Source organism: Orussus abietinus, unplaced genomic scaffold (assembly GCF_000612105.2).
Source record: "Orussus abietinus isolate OABI.00-Male unplaced genomic scaffold, Oabi_2.0 scaffold29, whole genome shotgun sequence".
Taxonomy (NCBI): Eukaryota; Metazoa; Arthropoda; class Insecta; order Hymenoptera; family Orussidae; genus Orussus; species Orussus abietinus.
The window spans coordinates 519886-540689 of NW_019395567.1; the positions used below are offsets into that span (position 1 = coordinate 519886).

General features: G+C 41.0%; 3 protein-coding genes across 6 annotated transcripts; all 3 read right to left on the reverse strand.

Annotated features, from left to right (window-relative positions):
- Positions 1-1584: 1584 nt before the first annotated feature.
- Positions 1585-12816, reverse strand: LOC105702047 (citron Rho-interacting kinase). The gene is made up of 14 exons (XM_012429279.1): positions 12370-12816; positions 10670-11980; positions 10303-10547; positions 9761-10207; positions 9536-9668; positions 8854-9377; positions 8081-8770; positions 6846-7619; positions 5187-5639; positions 4490-4842; positions 3287-3447; positions 2857-3069; positions 2315-2567; positions 1585-2237 (listed from the first exon to the last, which is right to left on the reverse strand). Exons 1-14 carry the CDS (start codon positions 12569-12571, stop codon positions 2138-2140), a joined length of 5859 nt encoding a protein of 1952 aa, XP_012284702.1. The 5' UTR covers positions 12572-12816; the 3' UTR covers positions 1585-2137.
- A 351-nt stretch (positions 12817-13167) lies between these two features.
- On the reverse strand, positions 13168-14410 carry LOC105698883. The gene is made up of 4 exons (XM_012423508.1): positions 13933-14410; positions 13805-13854; positions 13537-13719; positions 13168-13386 (listed from the first exon to the last, which is right to left on the reverse strand). The coding sequence occupies exons 1-4, from the start codon at positions 14270-14272 to the stop codon at positions 13168-13170; spliced, it is 792 nt and encodes a 263-aa protein (XP_012278931.1). The 5' UTR covers positions 14273-14410.
- A 279-nt stretch (positions 14411-14689) lies between these two features.
- Positions 14690-20711, reverse strand: LOC105701693 (ras-related protein Rab-5C). 4 transcript variants are annotated; one of them, XM_012428652.2, is made up of 6 exons: positions 20580-20711; positions 18280-18448; positions 18043-18194; positions 17717-17933; positions 17309-17433; positions 14690-15269 (listed from the first exon to the last, which is right to left on the reverse strand). In XM_012428652.2, the coding sequence occupies exons 2-5, from the start codon at positions 18440-18442 to the stop codon at positions 17321-17323; spliced, it is 645 nt and encodes a 214-aa protein (XP_012284075.1). In that variant the 5' UTR covers positions 18443-18448; positions 20580-20711; the 3' UTR covers positions 14690-15269; positions 17309-17320. The 4 variants fall into 4 exon arrangements, with proteins under 4 accessions (XP_012284075.1, XP_012284066.1, XP_012284093.1 ...); XM_012428643.2 differs by having other exon boundaries at positions 17285-17433; XM_012428670.2 differs by lacking the exons at positions 14690-15269; positions 20580-20711 and adding an exon at positions 20113-20363 and having other exon boundaries at positions 16073-17433.
- Between the last annotated feature and the right edge of the window lie 93 nt (positions 20712-20804).

Below are 20804 nucleotides of genomic sequence, written 5' to 3' on the forward strand. Positions count from 1 at the left end.
CGCGTCAGAATTATTACATTCTTAAAAAGTTCCGTCCCGTGATACGATTAAATGAATATATATGGGTCGTACACGTGAAATAATAATGCCAGGAGTATGAAACAATCGAGTCGAAATGTAATATGTATGTAGGCTTATATTTAAGCAGACGCCATCGCGACATTGAACGCCATCGAAGCAAGAAAAAAGAAAAAAGAATATATGAGTTCACTGTCTGTCCTGCACCTTCGTTCTTCGCATATTAACTCGCCGATTAATGGATGAAACCACGACCGAGAGTTAAATGTCAAAGGCAAATGTTTAACCAGATTTGTATTACAGGCCGACGCGGCGGAAAGCTTCCTTTCTAAAAGTAAAAAAAAATACATACATCAAATAAATTTCGTTAATAAAAATGTACATTGAATCCAAAAGAAATTTGATTATTCGAATTTGAGAAAAAAAAAAGACAAGAATCACCAAAATTTACAGCAAATTCGGACGCCACTTTACCACGTGTTGTACCTCCGCGCATAAAATCGATTACACGTAAAATAAATCCTCTCAAAGTCAGAAGGAATTAATTTGCAAGCGATAGTAAGGCCTGAATAGACGCAGCTTGTTTCCGAAAGTTCGATCGTCATTCAATGAATAATCGTAAGTCCCATTCTGGATTAAGTAAGGATTAGGACATTGAACTTGGGCATAATACGATACTACATACATCGATTCCTACAACCACCTGTAAATTTAGAACCTCAGATCATACTAATTAAAAAATAAATAAATAAATAAATAAGACGTAATTTTCTACGATGAATAAAAATGTATGAAACTGCCCCAAATTTACAGGGAATTAATTTACTACTGTAAAATGCTACAACTTAAATCGATCAGCTCTGCTTTTAATCTATTATTATTATTGTACTTTTAATATGCAGCGAACCTCGATTTCTTCGATTCTTTCTGCAACTCGCTTAATGCAGATTAAAAATAAAAGAGATTCCGAAACTGGAGCGCGTAAATTCTCAAGCTGCATTGAATGTTAATCGGTCAAAGCTTGTTTAAAAAACTGGACTATCGTTTATAGGGCGTAAAATTTGTTGACAACAATCTCCGGATTAGGGCAATGAACCGGGTAAACGGCACAATATTTCGGTGTTCTTTGTCCGTGAATACCCGTAAAAAAAAATGCAGTCCTGCGATTCTTAATGAATATGCAAGGAGTGTGGCAACGCGACCTGTGTCAGGGGTTGCCGGATGTGGCATTGATTAGCATAACACGTGCATACATTAGTGATTGTTACGTATAAAGTATACTGGGTATAAAGCGACTGTTTAAACGTTCACTTCGTATCGGCGACACTATCCTAATTTAAAACTAGAGATCATTACATACAGTTCTAGTGTCGAGTTAGGACATAAATGCAATGTGTGCATCGAATGTTAAGGACGTATCGGAGGAATAATAAAAATAAAGAATGAACCCTCCTTCGCAGAGAAATAAAAAAATTTCTCATCGAACCAAGGAAATATTTCTTTGAATAGTACCAAAGAAATATTTCATTATCAATAATATCTCGACACATCGAATGAAAAGCTCTCTTCTGCTTCGTCGACTTTATTAACCCCGACGACGCGTCGTCGGGAGGCCGTGAAAAATGACAAAAGTATAAAACGTGTAAGAACGTCGAAAATATATTATTTATCTCGCATAGTTTCCGGTGAGAGGCACCGTCCAGCCGATTCGTAATAACTAATTACAATATCAATACGCCAGGGCGAAAAATACAGATCTCCACGTGGAAGATAAAAGTATATCTTCGCATACCCTCGACGAACACAGGTAAACTGACCTCCTCCATTGTCTTTACAGTTATCACTAGATTACGGAAGGTAGAACTAAAAATATACACGAAATGGATGAGCCCGTTTCTCCTTTAAATGCGAGGGATCTCCTCTCAGGAGTCTAAAGATACGGCAAGAAGAAATGTCCAGGAGTTCTGAGACCACCTCTACATAACGCGTGTAAATAAACAGAAAATAAGGAATTTCTTGGATCCCATTACGTGGGAAATACTTGTCGAGCCTCTTGTACCAATTGAAAATTGGCGGAGGAACTTTCCTCCCGGTTCCCACACTTAAGTTAAATAAATATTCAGTGTTTCGCAAAATGTACCCTTTTGCCTTGGCCATCCAGCGCTTCCATCAAGCTCGAGGTGAAACTGAACTCTGAGCTGCTGTCGTCTTCCTGAGCCCTGAAACCGCGTTGCAGTCGATGAGTACATAGAGATTTTACCCTAACCAGGCAGAATATAAAGTATTTGTAATGTACAGGGTATCCAGGCTGCCCAAACTGTCGTCCAAGTTGGACGTAGGAGGCCCCTCGACTTTCAGCACTTCCAGGATATTATTCATAGCGGAGACGTAAATTCCCCTAGGACCAGCCAGTCCCAAAAATCTAGGATTGTTCAGGTCTATCAGAATCCTTTCAGGGTCCCTAGACTCCGACTTGTACGTATCCTGGGTTAACTTGACGATCTCCACAGAAGAGAAGTGAACGATGAACAGGTACGGTCTCCGGAAAGCTGTAAAAATTAAATTTCCTCCGTTACTCAAATATTAACTTACAATTTGTGGTTACTAGTTCAACATCCCCGCGCCTCCTCCTTTAACCATTAATACTTTACACATTGGATTACACCGAAGAGACAAGTACACAGGCTGGATAAAAATCACGCTACGTAGTACTTGGATTGTTTGAAAAAAAAGAAAAAAAAAATCCTACTTTTTTAAATACAAAATCAGTGGATTAAAATCGTGATTTTAATCAGATGAATTAAACCAACTCAACCCTGCAAGTGATACTCTACGTACCGAAGGCAAAAGGCAAGTGACTCCATGTGGGATCAATGTTCCGTGTCCTTTGTCCACTTTCATTGACAAACACGCCGAATTCATTGTAGCACAACAATAGTTCGACCGAATTCGACGTTAAGGAGACATTTAACACGCAAACTGGGAATATTCCAAGTCTTGCAACACCGGTTATGGCAGCCTTCACCGAGCTGTCGTCCTCGTCAGGAAATTCTGCATGAAACGTCAAAAGTGATAAACATTATTCTACCACGCTACGGAATTATAAATAAATATTGAAGTCATAAGTAAAACACATCGTTGGATAAAACGATCCCAGGAATTTATTTTCGCAATCTAAAGTAAACCGAAGACCTGCCTGAGGTGCCGTTTATAGCATATCTACATCAATTGGATATTATCATTATAAACATGCATTTTTTATGCTCACCGTCGATGCAGTAGTTTTTCAAGTCGATCTGGAAGAATTTGTTGCATCCAACGATGACAACGTTATCCGTGAATATGGCACAGCTGCAGGGTTCCTGGGTCTCCAGTTCACGCACTGCAATGAACTCGCCGGAATCCTGGCTGGTCATCCACTTCAACAATCTGTAAATGACATTAATTGAAACCTAGACTTAGATGCTTAAGGTGAAGTGAAACACGTCGAGGAACTTGATCGACGTCGATAAAGAAGATTTTTCCAAATGCCTACGTTGCCGACGTTGGTTTTTATATTGACAGCTGGGTCGAATTATATTGGGTATTGTACCAAATGGCATATTCCAACCATCGCTTCCGTACAATAATTATAAAGAAATCGAAGTAAAACTCCAGAAATCCTCTGGATTCGTGCCTTCTGGGGCCCTAATTGACTGCGGAGGGACCTCTGCGCCATCTGTGATTTCCAGGTCAATTAAATTTTCACTCCGAGACCTCGTATTACCATCGTTTTAGCATAGAAGCGCATACAACACTTTTTTTGCCCTTATCCCGTTCAAATGTGAGTTTATCGATTACCAGAGTGTTCTAAATTGTCGTAAAATTGTCCTGACCCTTTCGATTCTCATGTCAGAGCCTTCGATAATTGTATACTGATCGAAATATGAGAGATCGACGCCATTTTGGTTCTGGTCTGGGCTGAGTTAAAAAATTCTTTTGAAAAATCCAAATTTTGAATGTGTCAGGACAATTCTTAGATGATCAGGAGTGACGTGTCAAAGTTTCGGACAGTTTGGTCTAATACCCTTAAAAAAAAGTGTTGTATTCGAATCGACTGATCTGAAGGGTATTTCACTTCACCTTAAGGCGATGTGAAAGTGCCGTCAAAGAGGTCGCGTTTATGAAACTTACCTCCGAACCGGGTACACCGAATCGCTTTAAACCTTACAGCGTGAATATAGAGGCTATAAGGAAAGTCCTGACGCTCATAAAATTCCAATTTATTTAAATTTTGATGTATAGGCTTTGACAAAAATATCTTAATAAAAATGAAATTTCATTGGTGACAGGACCTTCCTTATAGCCTTCATATCCGCATTATCAAATTTTAAACACACAAACACAGTCTCACGAGCGAGACCTCTTTGACGCCGCTTTCTTGTCACCTAAAAACCTTGATATACTCCATTGAAATAAATAATCATCTTACATAACGTGCGTCGCAGTTGCGGCACACAGCATGTCTCCTTGTACCTGGTACAGGTGGCAACTCTCGTTACCAGTAAGAATAGGCTGCGTACTTATAGCAGGTCTCGAGCAAGCGGCAGCCAGTGCGTTACTTTTCAGAAGTCTCAAATCGCAGGAAACGAGGAGTCGATCCTGTCCAGCGATCATCAGCGCCAAACTCAGCTGAGGATGCAGAGAAAGTTGGTGGACCCTTTTGACTCCTCGAATCGCGGTCAAAGTCTGGGACTGCGACCCTTTGTATGAAAATAATCCCTCCTCAGCGCCCAGCAGAAGAACACCCTCCTGCTCCAACTCCACCACGCAGTTCAGGTCCACCTGAGAAGAAACAAAATGGCATGAGTCACTCCGAAATGTACAAAGACTTTAAAGTCACGTACTCGTTCATGGATATTTTTCCGGCAGAACGTAACATAGCAACATTTGTTTTCAGTGTACATTTATAAATGTAAATCGAAATTCTAAAATTACAAATCCACATAGAAGATTCTGAGTGTATAAATTTACCCACCAAAATTCTACATCTATAAATTTACATATAAATTCTAAATTTATAGACAAATAGTGGTAATATTTTGTTAAAATCTCACGGACTATCGGATTTTCTAGGCTCGATAAATTCAATTACGGAGGTTATTACGGTTAAAATGAGTTCAACTCACTCGGTGTTTGTCTAGCCTGAGTACGGTCTGATATTTTTCATATCTAGCAGGCTTCTCCGGTGCGTCCTGACGAGTGACCGCCCTCAAAGTCTTCAGCCAATTCTTCTTGTCAGCCTGACTCAAGGTCATGATGTCTAGCCTCGAAGAGGGCCAACAAGTCGTGGAGGAGATAGGTTCCACCCTGAGGACGAACGGCAAGTCCGACTTCGCGGTCCCATTTACATCGGTTTGGTGGAGCGTCTCGATGACCTTGAAGCCGCCGCTTTCGTCGAGATCTAATCTGCTCATCGGTGCCATCCCGGAGCTCGGTTGATGCTCGTAAATACTTAAAGAAGAACCTTCCAGGCGAAGGTACTTCCTCTCCCAACAAGCCTTCGCTCGACCTGGTACCTTGACCCAGCCCTCCATCGAGACCTTCCCCGTGCAGTCCTTCGATTTAACATCGGACTCCACCTGTAAGAAAATGGACCATTACCTTCCGATAACAAAATTAGCCTCCAAGGCATCAAATTATCTATAAAGCTACCATTCAAACAGAGTGCATCGAATCGTTCTCAAACTTTCCCGCGTGACTATGGAAGCATCAAGGCCTTAAGGTGAAGTGAAACACGTCGAGGAACTTGATCGACGTCGATAAAGAAAATTTTACTAAATGCCTACGTTGCCGACGTTCGTTTTTATATTCACAGCTGGGTCGATTTATATTGTGTATTGTACCAAATGGCATACTCCACCTGTCGTTTTCGTACAATAATTATAAAGAAATCGAAGTAAGGCTCCAGAAATCCTCTGGATTCGTGCCTTCTGGGGCCCTAATTGACTGCGGAGGGACCCCCTGCGCCATCTGTGATTTCCAGGTCAATTAAATTTTCACTCCGAGACCTCGTATTACCATCGTTTTAGCAAAGAAGCGCATACAACACTTTTTTTGCCTTTATCCCGTTCAAATGCGAGTTTATCGACTACAAGAGTGTTCTAAATTGTCGTAAAATTGTCCTGACCCTTTCGATTCTTATATCAGAGCCTTCGATAATTGTATATTGATCGAAATATCAGAGCTCGACGCCATTTTGGTTCTGGTCTGGACAGTTAAAAAATTTGTTTGAAAAATCTAAATTTTGAATGTGTCAGGACAATTCTTAGATGATCAGGAGTGATGTGCCAAAGTTTCGGACAGTTTGGTCTAATGTCCTTAAAAAAAAGTGTTGTATTCGAATCGACTGATTTGAAGGATGTTTCACTTCACCTTGACCCAGTAAATTGCATTAAAAAAGAAAAATATCTCACTTATCCCAGACTAGAACCAAGATGGCGTCGTCAGCTGGTATTTCTATTTTACGTATTTTGCAAGAGCTTAGACTTAAAAACGAAGACCTTCAGGACCCAGGTTTAATAATTTGGAAGACTAGTAACCGAAGTTCCAGATTCACGTGAGAAATATCGAGAAAAGCATTCATAAACGCGGACAGTGAAATTCTCGATCATCCCAAACAGGTGGAGGGAATTGCTTCGTACGATCGGATTTTTTTGTCGATTAAATTTCTCGCCTGGTTTCACCCTCAATGATCATAACGATCATAAAAATCACAGCGATTATAATTAACAATCAGCTTAACGACCATAATGGTTATAGATAACGATCGTAAATAATGTATGTACCGCATCCGGCTTATCAGGCTGATCGAGAGCCAGCGTCTGCACGCTGTCGGCCAAGCTGGAGATACTCTCGTTGCTGAGTTTCCAGGTCTTAGCGAAATGTTCAGCGAATCCCCCAGGAAGTCCACAGGTGGCGGGGACATTCGGCGAGCACTTAAGGTGCGTCATAATCTGGCATTCGCTGCAAATAGCGGCGCGTTTGCCGAACTGAATGGACTCGGAGCAAGCTGCGCACTTTCCAGCGCGCATCGGGAGGCTGACATTAAACCTGTGAGGAATATTATGTCGCATCCTATGAACGGAAGGTCGCCTGGTCATGGTTTCGGTCGGGGACTCCGGGAGATAACTCAAGGCGTTCTTTGTCTCGGGGCTGGCAGGGCAAGAAGGAATCGGAGCGGTCGCCTGGGCAGCTTTAAGGATCAGCAGCTGTTCCGTCAACGCCTTCACCTTCGCCCTCTCCTTGGCCAGCTGGTTCTCCAGCTCCCTGTACCCCACGGGCAAGCCGGTGGTAACCGGAGGCACGTTCTCCTTCTGCTTGGACCCGAAGATCTTGTCGCAGACGGTCTTCTTCTTCTTGGTGATCTCCTCCAGCTTGGACTGGAGGTAGTCTATCAGCTTGGTCTGCTGTTGGCGGGTGCCCTCAGCCTTGACCTCCCTCTCCTGGTAGAACTGTCTCATCTCTTCCAGGACGCTCTCCAGCTCGGAGATCCTGGCCCTGAGCTCCTGGCTCAGGTCGACGTTGGCTTGCAGATCCGCCATCAGGCCAAAATTCGCCTCCTTTAAAGTGATATGAAAGGATTAACCTAAATACATCTGAAAGGTCAAATCGTCCGTGAAAGTATTCTCTGAATTTGGTGTACCGATTCAATTTAAATTTCAGGACCTACCTCGAACGAGTTAGAATACCATAAAAATATTATAGAGTCAGATGGGAAAATATGGTAAATACTTTCACCAACGATCGCAAGAGAATGCCGGCTTGTCTGGTGGCTAACACGTTTTTAGAGCAATTTAGTTGCAGCTAAACGTCGCAGATGGCGCCGTTGGACATACGAAACGCCTCATTTCGTATAATTCTCAATGTAGAGTGAAACAGACTTCAGCATAAATATAAATGTCGATAACGTGGCGCGCTAACTTATGTTGCCACTTGTGTATCCAAAATAGCGTTACCACCAAACAAGGTATAGATGAATTATATTTTTTCGACGTCGATTAAATTTCGCCTTTCGTATCACCTTTAATTCGTGGAGCCTGGTCAAGTGCTGAGTACTCTCTTCCTTGACGATCCTGGACTCCGCCCTGGCCGTCTCCAGGGCTCGCTGCGTCTCGGAGAGGTCGCACTCCAGCTCGCCACATTTCGCAGTCAGTTCCGCAACCTGCTTGCTCAGTTCCTGGGTGAGTTTCTTGTACTGGTCTCTCTGGTTCATCAGGCCATCCCGCTCGCCTTCGATGTCGCTCGTTTCCGACTCCAGCCTTTCTATCGCTCGCTCAGCTATCAACCGCAGCGTCTTCTCCTCGTTCTGGGCGACCTTTGCTTCCCTCAACTTCAGCTCCACCGCTTCCAGATCCTTCTGGAGCTTCATCTTGTCCTGGATCAACGTGTTCTCCCGCGTCTCATGGTCGCTCGTCAGTCTTTCATAATCTGTGAGCTGCTCCTCGAGAACCGTGCAGGTCTCCTTCAGCAACTCAATGTTCACCTCGTAGCCCTTTGCCTCTTGCTCCAGCTTCTCGACCCTCGACTCCAAATCGGATTTCTCCTCGTTGCGTCTCGCTATCGTAGAATTCAACCGCTTGTTCTCGGCATTCAAGCTGTCCACGCAATCCTGACTTGTCCGGAGCTGTTTGCGAGTCGCGTCCAGCTCTCTGCGAAGAGACGCGCTGGAGGACTGCAACTCCTCTATCTGTTTGTTGATCTGGGTCAGTGCCTGTTGTTTAAGAGAAACGTGAAGTTACTAAAGATAACACGAAGAGACGAGTTGAAGGAACCGCGAGGAAGAGGAGTTTTTACCTTCTGAGCAGACTCGGCTTGCGATTTGTACCTAGACGACTCCTTGGTGACCTCAACCAACGACGCTTTCGCGCTGTCCAGCTCCTTGAGGAGTTTCTTTGATCGCTCCTCTTCACTCTTGATTTTATTATTCAGCTGCTCCGATAATTTCTGCTTCTCCTCCTGCAGCGTCTTCGCCTTCTCCTCGGCTGTTTTGGCCTCCCTTAGGGCGATCCTCTTATCCAGATTCGCGTCAGACACTTCCTTCTCCTTCTTCCAGAGATTACTCTGAGCCTGTTTGGCAGCTTGCCGCTCGGCCGCTGCGTTTTCCCTGGATGTTTCCAACTGCTGCTCCAGCTTTTTGATCTGCTGCTCCAAGAATGCCGTCTTATCAGCGATTTCCTTCTGATTGGAGTGCCTACTCGAACTGGGCCGTGCCTTGTCAGACTGTTTCAAACTCGCGTTTTCGGCTTCGAGCTTAGACACGCTTTGTTCAAGGCGTCGTAACAATTCTTCCAAGTCTCCAACTTTACGGAGCTGCTCCTCTGCGATAATAAAAAATAGTACAAGTAATTTACAATCTGCATGTGTATCACCCAGCGATTCAATTTAACCCTTCGTCAATATACAGCATCTTAACCCGTGTGGTAGATTATAAATATGTTTATCTGCGGTGAGAAAAATTAAGGAATATATAGAATACCTTCTTTATCGAGGGAACGTTGCAATCTTTGTTGTAAAACAGTCCGGTCCATTGTTGCTTGCTCCAAATTCAAAGCGAGGCTTTCACTGTGCTCTAGATTTGACATGGTCTCACTGAGGTCTGATTTGGCAGCCTGCATAAATCACAAAGAGATGTTATTTGATTTTCATTGAAGATATAACCTAGCTAACATAGAATCACTTTTAATTATAAACTGTAACCTACGTCTAATTGTTCCTTCAAGTTTGTATTTTCGAGTTTCAGTCTGTCGATTTGTTCCTGAAGAGTCATGACTGTTTGCTCTGCCACGCTGGCACAGTCCAGCTGTTTCGATCTCTCTTTCAACTGGTTCCTCAAAGTTTCTATTTCACCCTCCCGAACTGGAATTGTAGCTTGCAGGCTACGCAGCTGTTCCTGACAGTCCTTCAGTTCACTCTGCGATAGTTCAAAAGCGACATTGAGTCTTGACTGGCGACAGTGATTCGAATCTTGCTCATTGCGTAGCTTCGTCTCCAAATCAGCATTCTTCGCCATCTCCAACTCCAACTTGGCTCGTAACTCAGCCAGCTGATTGTGGGAACGACAAGCAATTTCTTCGAGCTTGCTTTCCACTCCTTGAACACTTTGCCGACTGAGTTCCCTTGTTTTCGCTAGCGATTCTTTATATTGTACCTGCATACGAGAAAAATTATTAGAAAATATAAAAAATATAATACGTTTATCAGCTGTTGGTATTGTTCGCTGTAAAACAAAAGCACTTAACTAACCTGGAATACTCTCAATTTGTGTAGTTCCGCATTAGCAGTCTCGAGTTCACACTCTGCTCGTTGGAGACGAGAACTCATTTCGTTATTGCTAGTACACAATTCCGTGATCCTTACTGTCTGCGCCTCTAAATGTTTATTTAGTTGAGCAATCTTCTCTTTCTCCGCAGTCTCCCATTTTCTTTTCGCTCCTTTTATTAAATCAAGCGCCCGAGTCTCCAGCTCTCTTCTTTCCTGCCGCTCCAATTCTGTGGATGAGCAATAATCAGAACACCTTATATTCTAATTCATAAAAAATTAATGTACGATACCAAGACGTTTGAAACTTTTACACTTGAGAAAGAAAACAGCCATCGATCACAATTCTTACCTAAAGTTCTCTTGACTCCAGCTAAATCCGACCTTGCCGAAGCCAGTTCTCGCTCCAGCCGGTCCCTTTCTTTATTGGAAGCCTCTAGTCGCTTCGACTTCTCATCCAATCGACACTCCAGAGTGCTGGTCACTTTAGAACTAACGCTAGACTTGTCTTGAAGTTCGAGCATTTTCTTTTGATGTTCCTGAAGCTCCCTCTTCTTGTTCTCCAGCTGAACCTCCAGTTCGACCTTCTCCTTCGACACCTTCTCATACTGAGTCGACATCTGCTTTACGAAAGTGAATCCAACAAAAGGTAAATTCCTACCAGAAAAATCTTTGGATGTGTGATGGAACTCCAAACTCGGAGAACGCGAATCCGACGTGTCGACAGGCATAAAGTTTGAAGTATCGTCAGCACTGCTGACCAAAGGCACTATTGGCGGAGCCTTATTCCTAATATTACTCCAATTGATATTGGAGAAAAATGAATGTTGCAATATCTGTTCATGAGTCAATCTTGCGTTGGCATCTTCCAGTAAACGTCGCACAAAATTCCTGAACGTTGTGCTCCCACTTTCAGGGAAAGCCAAGTTTTTCTTGTGGTTCATTATATTACAGTACGTTTCCAGTAACTGATCCCCAGCGAAAGGAGTTCTTCCATAAACCATTTCGAACGCTATGATACCAAGAGACCAAAAATCGCATTCCTTGCCATATGAAGACAGTCTCTTATTTTTGGAAGCACCTTCCATAGAGCGCAATACCTCAGGGGCAATATATTCCGGAGTTCCCACTGGCATCTGGCTCGAAATTAAACCCTGGTTGCCCAGTTTAGCAGCGGAACCGAAATCAGCAAGTTTTACATGACCAAGCCTGTCCAGGAGAACATTTTCAGGCTTTACGTCACGATGCGCATACCCCATTAGATGCAAAGCATGTATAGCTAAAGTCAACTCTGCTAAATAAAATCGGGACATGTCTTCTCCCAAGGAACCATCGTTTCTATCTAGCAGAGCTGCGAGATCACCTCCGGGATGAAACTCCATAACCAAGTAAAGAGTGTTATTATCTTGGAAGGCATATTGTAGCTTAGTGAGCCACGACGACATTGCTTCGGCCATTATGTTGCGCTCTTCCTCGTATAAAGCAAAAGTATCCTGTTTCAAAGCTTCGATCTTCCGCAGAGTCTTCATTGCATAAATATCTCCCGTTTGTTTCTCCCTAACCAATTGTACTTCTCCGAAATGACCCCTACCGATTAACTTCTTCACTTCAAAATCGGAAAGATTAACTCGGAGTCTGCGTATCTCAGCCATCACGTGTTCATCTATAAGCAAGAAAAACATGTAATTGTTGAATTCCTACATGCAATTATTGCTACGTTTAACTACTGCATTCATGAAAGTCAATAATTTCTCAAGTTTCATGACTCTTGATTTTTCATCTTCAGTTCGATATGATTATAATTCGGAATAAATTTTGACGATTTCATTTTTTTGGGGCAAAAGGAACGATGACAAAGAACATTTAGTCTCTCCTGGGCCTCTTTGTAAACACCTACGTATTAATTTATCATGTTCGCAATACTTATGATGTATAGGAAATACTACAGTAATCGTAGCAAGCGAACGGAATGAGATAGAGTGGGCAGAACGAGGAAGATAAGATAAAACTTTTTGAGCTCTCACGAAGGGTGAACGCCCTAATAAAACTTACACTTTTCGAGAAACCTCGCAACATTTCTGTCTCTCTTTAGATACTCATTACTGCATTCTTCGTACAAAACCGTGAAAGCATCCAGGAGGCCTTCCCTGACGAGGAGCTTCCCAGTGGTGGTCGTGGAAGATTGCGTCGCAGTTTTGTACAATAACATATTGTTCATTCGTGCAATTCGCACCGCGATAGGTTCTGCCGCCATTTCTATTATTTTTTTATGAACAAACTTTGCATATACGAAAATCAACGCTAACAACGCCGAAGCACTGAGCAGGTATTCGAATCTTTGGAATTAATATTTTTCACAGAAACAAATCCATATTCTGGTGAAATTCTTAAACAAACGTCCGCATTAAGTAGCAAGGCACCTTATATCACCATTTGTTTATACCAAAAGTACATTGTTTATGAACTTTCATCCCTCGAAGGACTTGTTTACGCGTAACGGTCGCGGGTTTGTTCTCCATTTTGTAATTCAAATTGACCCTCGGTCATGAATCAGGAGATCATAGATGGCGAACCGAATTGAGGTTTATAGGTTAGTTCGCCGAAGTAGCGCTGCTTTGAAAGGATGCACAGTGGATAACTTTTAAAAATTAATAATTTTCGTGAGCAGTGGGAAAATGTTTCAGTTATGTATAAAATGGTCGAAGATAAGGAATGCTAATTGTTATTCAGTACTTATTTAGGTTTTAACTTCGGTACTTTATGCAAAAACGTTATAGAATATTGTACGCATTTTCAGGGGTACGATACTTTTTATATATACACATTAATAATCATGCTTTGTGTAAAAGGTTACTTCTTCTTTTTCTTTTCAGTACCGGTTAGAGAAACAGATTGAGACGTTGCCTTTTCGAGAACCACTGGAGGATTTTCCAACTTGAAGATCAAACGATATTTAGGAATACAGGAAACGTGTAAAAGGGCAAGGTTTTGCATGTAAATCGACCAGAACAGCTTGAGGGATAAATTGCATTCCTTTGGGCTGAAAATTTCAGCCTTTTTGGGTGGTTCCTAAAAATTGATATTTTAACATTTATTCAAAACTTTGTTACGATGGATTTTCCTTTCACTGAGGGAAAGCTATAATGATATAGTATTAATGTAAACAGAAAAGATAATTGATGTACTATTTAATTAAATAATGAAATATTATATACTAACTGAGACAGAGTGCAGCAGAACTCCATCGTAGAAGAATTTATAAATTTCAGCAGCAGTTATCCATGGAGATTGCAAAAAGTGACGATGAGTTAGATAAACTAATCCCAGCAGAGCGGAAACTGCTTTACCCGAAAAGCAATTCTTTCTGAAAGAAAAACCTCCTCCATTATAAAATTTCCCTAACTACTTTGAGAATTAGCGATGAATTACTCAGTTAAACGTATGAGTTTTACCTTGAAAAATTAAAGACTTGCCACATCAAACTCACAAATATACGTTTGCTTTTATCTTTGAATTTAATATCACATAACTTTGTTTCTGAAAAATGATTGGGTTACGTAGTAAAAACATCACAACTTTATTCTACTTCGTAATTATTTTTTATAACATAATTACCAAGAAATGAAACAATTTGTGCTTTGTCAGTCTGATATTTTTTCATGAATGAGATGTCTTCCGATGCAATAAAATCCCAAGTACAAAGTCGTGGTACCAATGTAGAATCGTACAGTTGATGTGCTGGATTTTGTGGAGTACGCCATGGACCACATAGATCATCATAGTTCACGGTATAATATATGTAAGGGTCTGAAGCCAATTTTACCGGCAGACATGGAACGTCAATTGAACTAGCCGTAGGCTCGGACAAAGAATCTATTTTAACCTCGTCAATGTGACAATTGAAACCATCCTTATGATTGCCTGCATTCTTCGAATGAATACTATATTTTGTCATATTGCTCGACACAAACTGATATCCTTGATAAAAATAATAAGTAAGAAATATACCATAATTGTAATTAATTTATGAAAGTGAACGTTACCATTAATATTTTGGTATATGTATAAAAAGAACAATTATTTTGATCGATAGTCATTTACTAATTATTTAAGCTATTACTATTATTACCATGGATATAATGATTTCGTTTTGAGGCTGACAAATGGGTGTGTAATTATTTCGTCACTTCAATGCTTATCAAGCGAACTCGCACTAAAATGAACTTAAAAAATGAGCTTTCCTACATTCAGGATTATTTGCAACGGTGCTAAGAATAACCTTTCTCATGAATAATTTCACAGCATTTACATTTAATGCGTTACGAACAGAAACTAAATCAAGTGTCGACACAGACTTACAATGAGAATGCTCTGTACAATTAGAATATTCACAAGTTTATTATTCTTCTCTTTGCATAATCATTCATAACTTATTGTGATTTATCGATAAAATTAATATACAATATATTATAGAATATTAAATGTTATACACGGTATAATCTAACAAAGAAGGTATAATAATTATATAGCAGCAGGAATGCCCTCTACTATTTTACAAGATTTTGCGTGCCAAAAAGTCGTGAATGTATTTTCCATATATTTAAAGGTATCATTATTGTTGTTCTCGTTATCATTATTACTTATTACACAAATCATATAACCTATATGATTTATAATATAATGTATTTATATATATTTATATATTTATAACGAACACCGCCCAGTACTACTAGAATTACAGATGGGAGTTGCCGCCTTAACAGACCTGTCATTCGAGACCGATGGTATCGTCGAATACAAGAGGCATATGTTTTCTGCTGATCATTCATTCAAGCAAACGTTCGTGCTACACAAATCACTTCCCATTTCTTATAGTAGCTTTTTCTTGTGTATATTCCACTCTCAGCGGACACATTCACGATGTAATTATCTTCATTAAATATGGTACATACCTGAAATGAGAAACCTGTCGTTAATCTCACGTTTAAAAAAGTTCTAAACATTTGATTAAACGTTCACAAGTACTTGGAAAGCATCGGAATTAATTCAGGCATTTACATTGAGAGACCGAAGAATATTATAATCTAAAATATTGTCCTATGCCTTGTTTACATATTATGTTTAGTGTGTGTGTGTGTTTTTTTCTTTCGCAGCATATTTACAGCATATCTTTATAAAAGACACAAGCACGAACTTCGGAATATATTATTTTTAAATATTTCACTAACTTTTTTACGTACTGTCGGAGGTCCTTTATTTTTAGCTCCTAGTTAACTGCGGTTTCTAAGAAACCCTCATTGTTGTGACGTGGGAATCAACTATGGAACTAAGCCACTTATGAAGTCCCAAAGGTTTCATTGCTACTTACCTTGATTCTGGTCAAGATGATTATAAATCATATACGAAATGTTTTTGTACAACATAAGTGACTATTTATCGACCTACTCTATTCCTCCTGCGTACTTGTTTTCTTATTTCATTTGCCTCTGTCAAAAAATGTAATGTAAAAAGTGTGCAATTAATTCTCCTCGTCGGAAAGCATTCGGAAGAAAAACAAAAAGACTCTCTAACATACTTACCATGTATGTACTTTTAACAAACCAACTCATCCAACGGAATACATTTAGTACATAAAAATTATATTAACTTCTACTTTTTACTCGACGTCAGATAGGCTTATTATATTTAACGATACTTTATATCTTTAACTCTCGAAACAATTAACCTTTAGAGTTCCTTTAATAACAAGTCAATATATCCCTGAAACGTTTATTCCTTCACAGACAAGATTAAACTTGAAAAGTTATTTACAATTATAAAATTACTGTACTTTGAAACACCATTCTTAGAGGAAATTCATCTAAATGTGTAACAAATAAATCACTATATCTAGAAGCATGGTAATAGACTACATAATCTTTTTTTTTTTCCCTTGAAATACGAGTAAACTGTCAAAGACCGTCACTTACATTTAACAAAAATATACTTTGATGCACGTAATCATACGTTTTGATGTAACACAAAGCAGTATATCATAAATAATTTCAGTGAGGTATGCTTAAATATAGTGTTTAAAATTTCATTGAGATATATTGTTTTTTGCAAAACACCAGGAGGGTTTCTAAAATAAGGTATACTATGTACGTTGAGAGACTTATTGATCGGAATACATAGATTACGACGCAGAAAAGAAAAATGAAGAAACAAACGCAAAAACTGTGGAATCCTCTACTTCTGGGACAAGAAGATAGAAAATAAATGCATGAAAATGCACCGAATTTGCAATTGCGATTAAAAAGAGAAACGAAGAGTAGAGCTAGCAGCGGAAGAAACCATAATTCGTATTTCATTTCATTTGGCCATGTGTCAAAATGTAATCACTCAAAAAGAAACGTACAATCTCATCTAGCTAAAGTTTTTCATTCAATGTTCATAGAGTGGTATGCACCAATTAAATAACTTAACGTTCTAAGTACAATTTCGTAAAAAAAAAAGAGAAGAGTTATTTTCCCAACGTATAGATTTTTTTTATAAAGGTACGCAGTAGCGTTACTTTTAGCTTGCTCCCTCGAAACTATAGTACACGTGTAAACGAACACTAATCTGACTCCAGAATGGATTTATAATTAAAAATAGAATATATATATTTTAATCGTCTACTCTTTCCTTCACTGTCTCGTAATACTAATTTTTTTCTTTTTTTAAACGGTTGCGAGCTAAACTTCATCCCCGAGATGTATAAACACGCAACTATTTCATTCCAACACAGTATCCGCCGTGTAACATATTTTCCTATTATTATAAAATATATATATATGTATGTAAATAATACATAAAGGAAAATACATAGCACATGATTGGATCGAACCACAGGTTCAAACGATCTGACTGACGTATATCAATTATTCTCGATCACCTCTCCGATAATTCCAGGGAAAGTAAATTTAAACATTGCAAAAATATGTACCAACGTAATACGTGTAACACGTACGGATTGGGATAATCACTTGCAGCAATTGCCAGCTGCTGCTTTCTGTCCTTCTGATTCGACTAGCCGACGTCCCTGTCCACTCGTACTCGCGCTTCCTGCTTGTTCATTCTTTGGAAGTTTCTTAGCTGTAACAGAAAATCCATTCCTGAGCCATCGGAGTGATTGGAGGTTATGCAGCCCCTTCGCCACTACCTCATTAAATTAAAAATTCTAAACAGTGTAAATCACAATAACCTAGAAAAACTAGAACGTATCACACACATCTGTCGTGATAAATTGATTTCTATCCGATTGTAACACACTTCTAATTTGAGTTAAATAACTGCCATCCTAACCTATCTAGCATCCACCAAATTCCGACTTCTACGTTCGGTCTAACTTCAAAAATACAAATGATTTTTTTCTTACCGATCGCAAGGAATATGTCATTAACGTTCATGGCGGTTTTGGCAGACGTTTCCATGAAAAGAAGGCCATTTTCTTCAGCATAACTCTGAGCTTCCTCGAAATCCACTACGCGCTGGTTAGCGAGATCTGATTTATTTCCTGCAAGTGCTATCACTATTGCCGGACTGGCTTGCCGTTGCAGTTCTTTCACCCACGTTGTGGCACGTACAAATGTGTCCTGAATGTTTGCAGTTCAACGAATTAAACTTACAGAAAAATTACATGTCGTGAAGTAGTGTTCCGCACTTCTGTCATCGGTGACAGGTTAATGAAAGGAAGGTACGAACCTGATTTGTTATGTCATAAACAACAATTGCTGCCTGTGCACCCCGATAATACATAGGTGCAAGACTGTGGTAACGCTCCTGACCAGCAGTATCCCAAATTTCAAATTTTACGGTCGTGTCATCCAAACATACCGTCTGTGTTAGAAATGCCGCTGTACATGAAACATGAGAATATTCATTAGTTAATTGACACGACTCCGAACTGCACGTCAGCAATTTATAAACTGAAAAACTCACCTCCTATTGTACTCTCTTGATACTCGTGAAACTGACCCTTCACGAACCTCAGTACGAGGCTGGACTTCCCGACAGCAGATTCTCCTAATAATACCAATTTAAACTGACAAATTTTCCCTTGCGTGGAACCATTTGGCCTTTGAGCAGTCATCCGATTAGCCATGATGCCCTAGAAAAATTTTAATTATTTTAATTCTGTGCTTATCGAAGCAATTAAACCTTTTCAACTTTTACACCTTACGTACGCGAAACGATGCGACAAATTAACAAGAAACATCCTAATAATGTATATTTAAATCACTCGCTCGTTACCCTGTCACTTCTAATCATAGAATCTCTATATTTACATTAAAGTCACACGCTTCGATGCACATAAGTTAAACTTTTTAACGAAACCTCTGCCATTCAACTGATAAAGACCTATTTATACTAGAACTGTGTGTTCATCAGATAAGAAATTCATCCATACAGAAACTCCACATACGTAGTGGTGCGCATTGACTAGATACTGCTCGTTTTTGCACTCAATAAAGGTCAACCTTTCTGATACGGTACTGCACAAACAATTAATGTTTTCTCAATATAGCGGACGCGTAAAAATTGATAAGATGGGAAATCAATGAAAATAAAGGAGTTCAAATCAAAAGTGAGTTATTTTCACGACGCTTGGCGATAATTAAAGGGCAGGGAAAAACGATCGAGAGCAAGTAGAGTACGCTAAGCTTATCGGTGTATTCATCTCACGAAACCGAATGAAACTGGATAAACTCAGAGTAGTATCTCTCCGTGGCAAAAAGGGCAATGTTCAAAGGCTCTCGACACTTTTGTTCCACATTTAAATGGGAACGAAATGGCACGTGATATTTTCAAGACCACAGATCCAAGTCAAAATTTGATGGCGTATTAACAATATCGAGTAAACAATAACGAACAATGACCCACTGTGCCCAAAATAAACCAGAACCAGGTCGGCAAGCTCCAGGAAAAGCATCGAACGCTTGTCAATATCCTAGCGATCCGTCTCAATCTATTAATTAATCCACCTGTCATGATAACCATCGCTTTCAAAACCCTTGTAGCTATTTAATCGGACTACCCATCAAAGATACATACAATAAGCACGCAGCAAATAAAAAATATCTATGTCCACAAGACAAGCATTTGTTACATTAAATACTTCACGACGAAATAAATACTGCATGCTTGTCCCATCTGAAAGCGAAGCGCGATCAATTTATTAGGCTACTTGAAAATAATTTCTCTTATACCACGATCATTTGATCTCTCGCTTAAAAAAAATACCACAAAATTTGGGATTGTTCAACGGCACTCGTGAATCAATAACAATCAGCTCCATCTGAAAATGAGGGACGACTATCTCGACGGGCTCTCCAGGGGCAACTTTTTTAGCAGCATAATCTCTCGACACCGGGCTTGCAAAAAATATGGTAAATTTTGGAATGCTTAATCAGCACTCATGAATCGATAACAATCAGTCCCGTCTGAAAATAGGACACGACTAGCCCGACGGGCTCTCCGAGAGCAACATCTCTAGCACAATCTCTCGATACCTGCCTTGCAAAAAAAATTAGAAAATTTGGAATACTTAATCGGTACTCATGAATCAATAACAATCAGTCCTATTCGAAAACGAGGCACAATAATCTCGTCAGGTCTTCCGGGAGGAATTCCACAGTCCTAACACAAGCCCGCGCGTGGACTCGTTCATTCCCTGGAGCGTCGGACTGCCAGAAATTGTACCACGAGGGTGAGCTGTCAGCGTGTCCGCGTGTAGCCCCGTGTCCGCGATAACGGTACACCTCCACTGCGTACTCGGTTCTATCCTCTCTCCTCTCTCCGCGTCCGCCCACAGTGGGCCGAGTCTCGGGAAACGGCGACCCCGTGACAGCTCCCAGGTCAGCGCCGCAGTCGCCGCGCGACGACGCCGACGCGGCCTCCGGACACCTGTCACGGCGGAATCCGGAGCGCGACTCGGGAGATTACCCTCGGAGGGGAGGGCGAGGGAACGAGGGCTCCTTTTCTGGAGCAGCGGATGACACACCGACTCGCGGCGCCGTCCGCGGTGACGCAGCGAGTTCTCGACCTAACCTAGACACGGACGGAGGCGGACACGGCGGACACCAGGCGACACTGGGAGCACTCGGGCACTCGCGGCGACGGCGACGTCGACGGCGACACACACGGCGCGCACTGGTCGCTTCTCTCTCGGCGCCGCCCGCCGCCGGCGCTCGCTCGGCTGGCATGGCGCCTCCCGCACAAAGGATGCCCTTGTCAATTACCAGTTGCTTGCCGAGGAGCCGCGCGGATTACGCTCGAGTTCGCTGCCGCTGGTTCCCTCGAGGATTTCTCCCGATTTCCTCTACGTCTTCCTCTGCTCTCGATCGGCGCACCCTCCGCACTGCTGTCCGTCCATCCCCGCCAACATGGCCGCCCCTGCCCAGCGAGCGCCAATCAGCCAATCGCGTGACGCCGAGATTCAAAATGGCCGCCGTTTCCCGAACGAG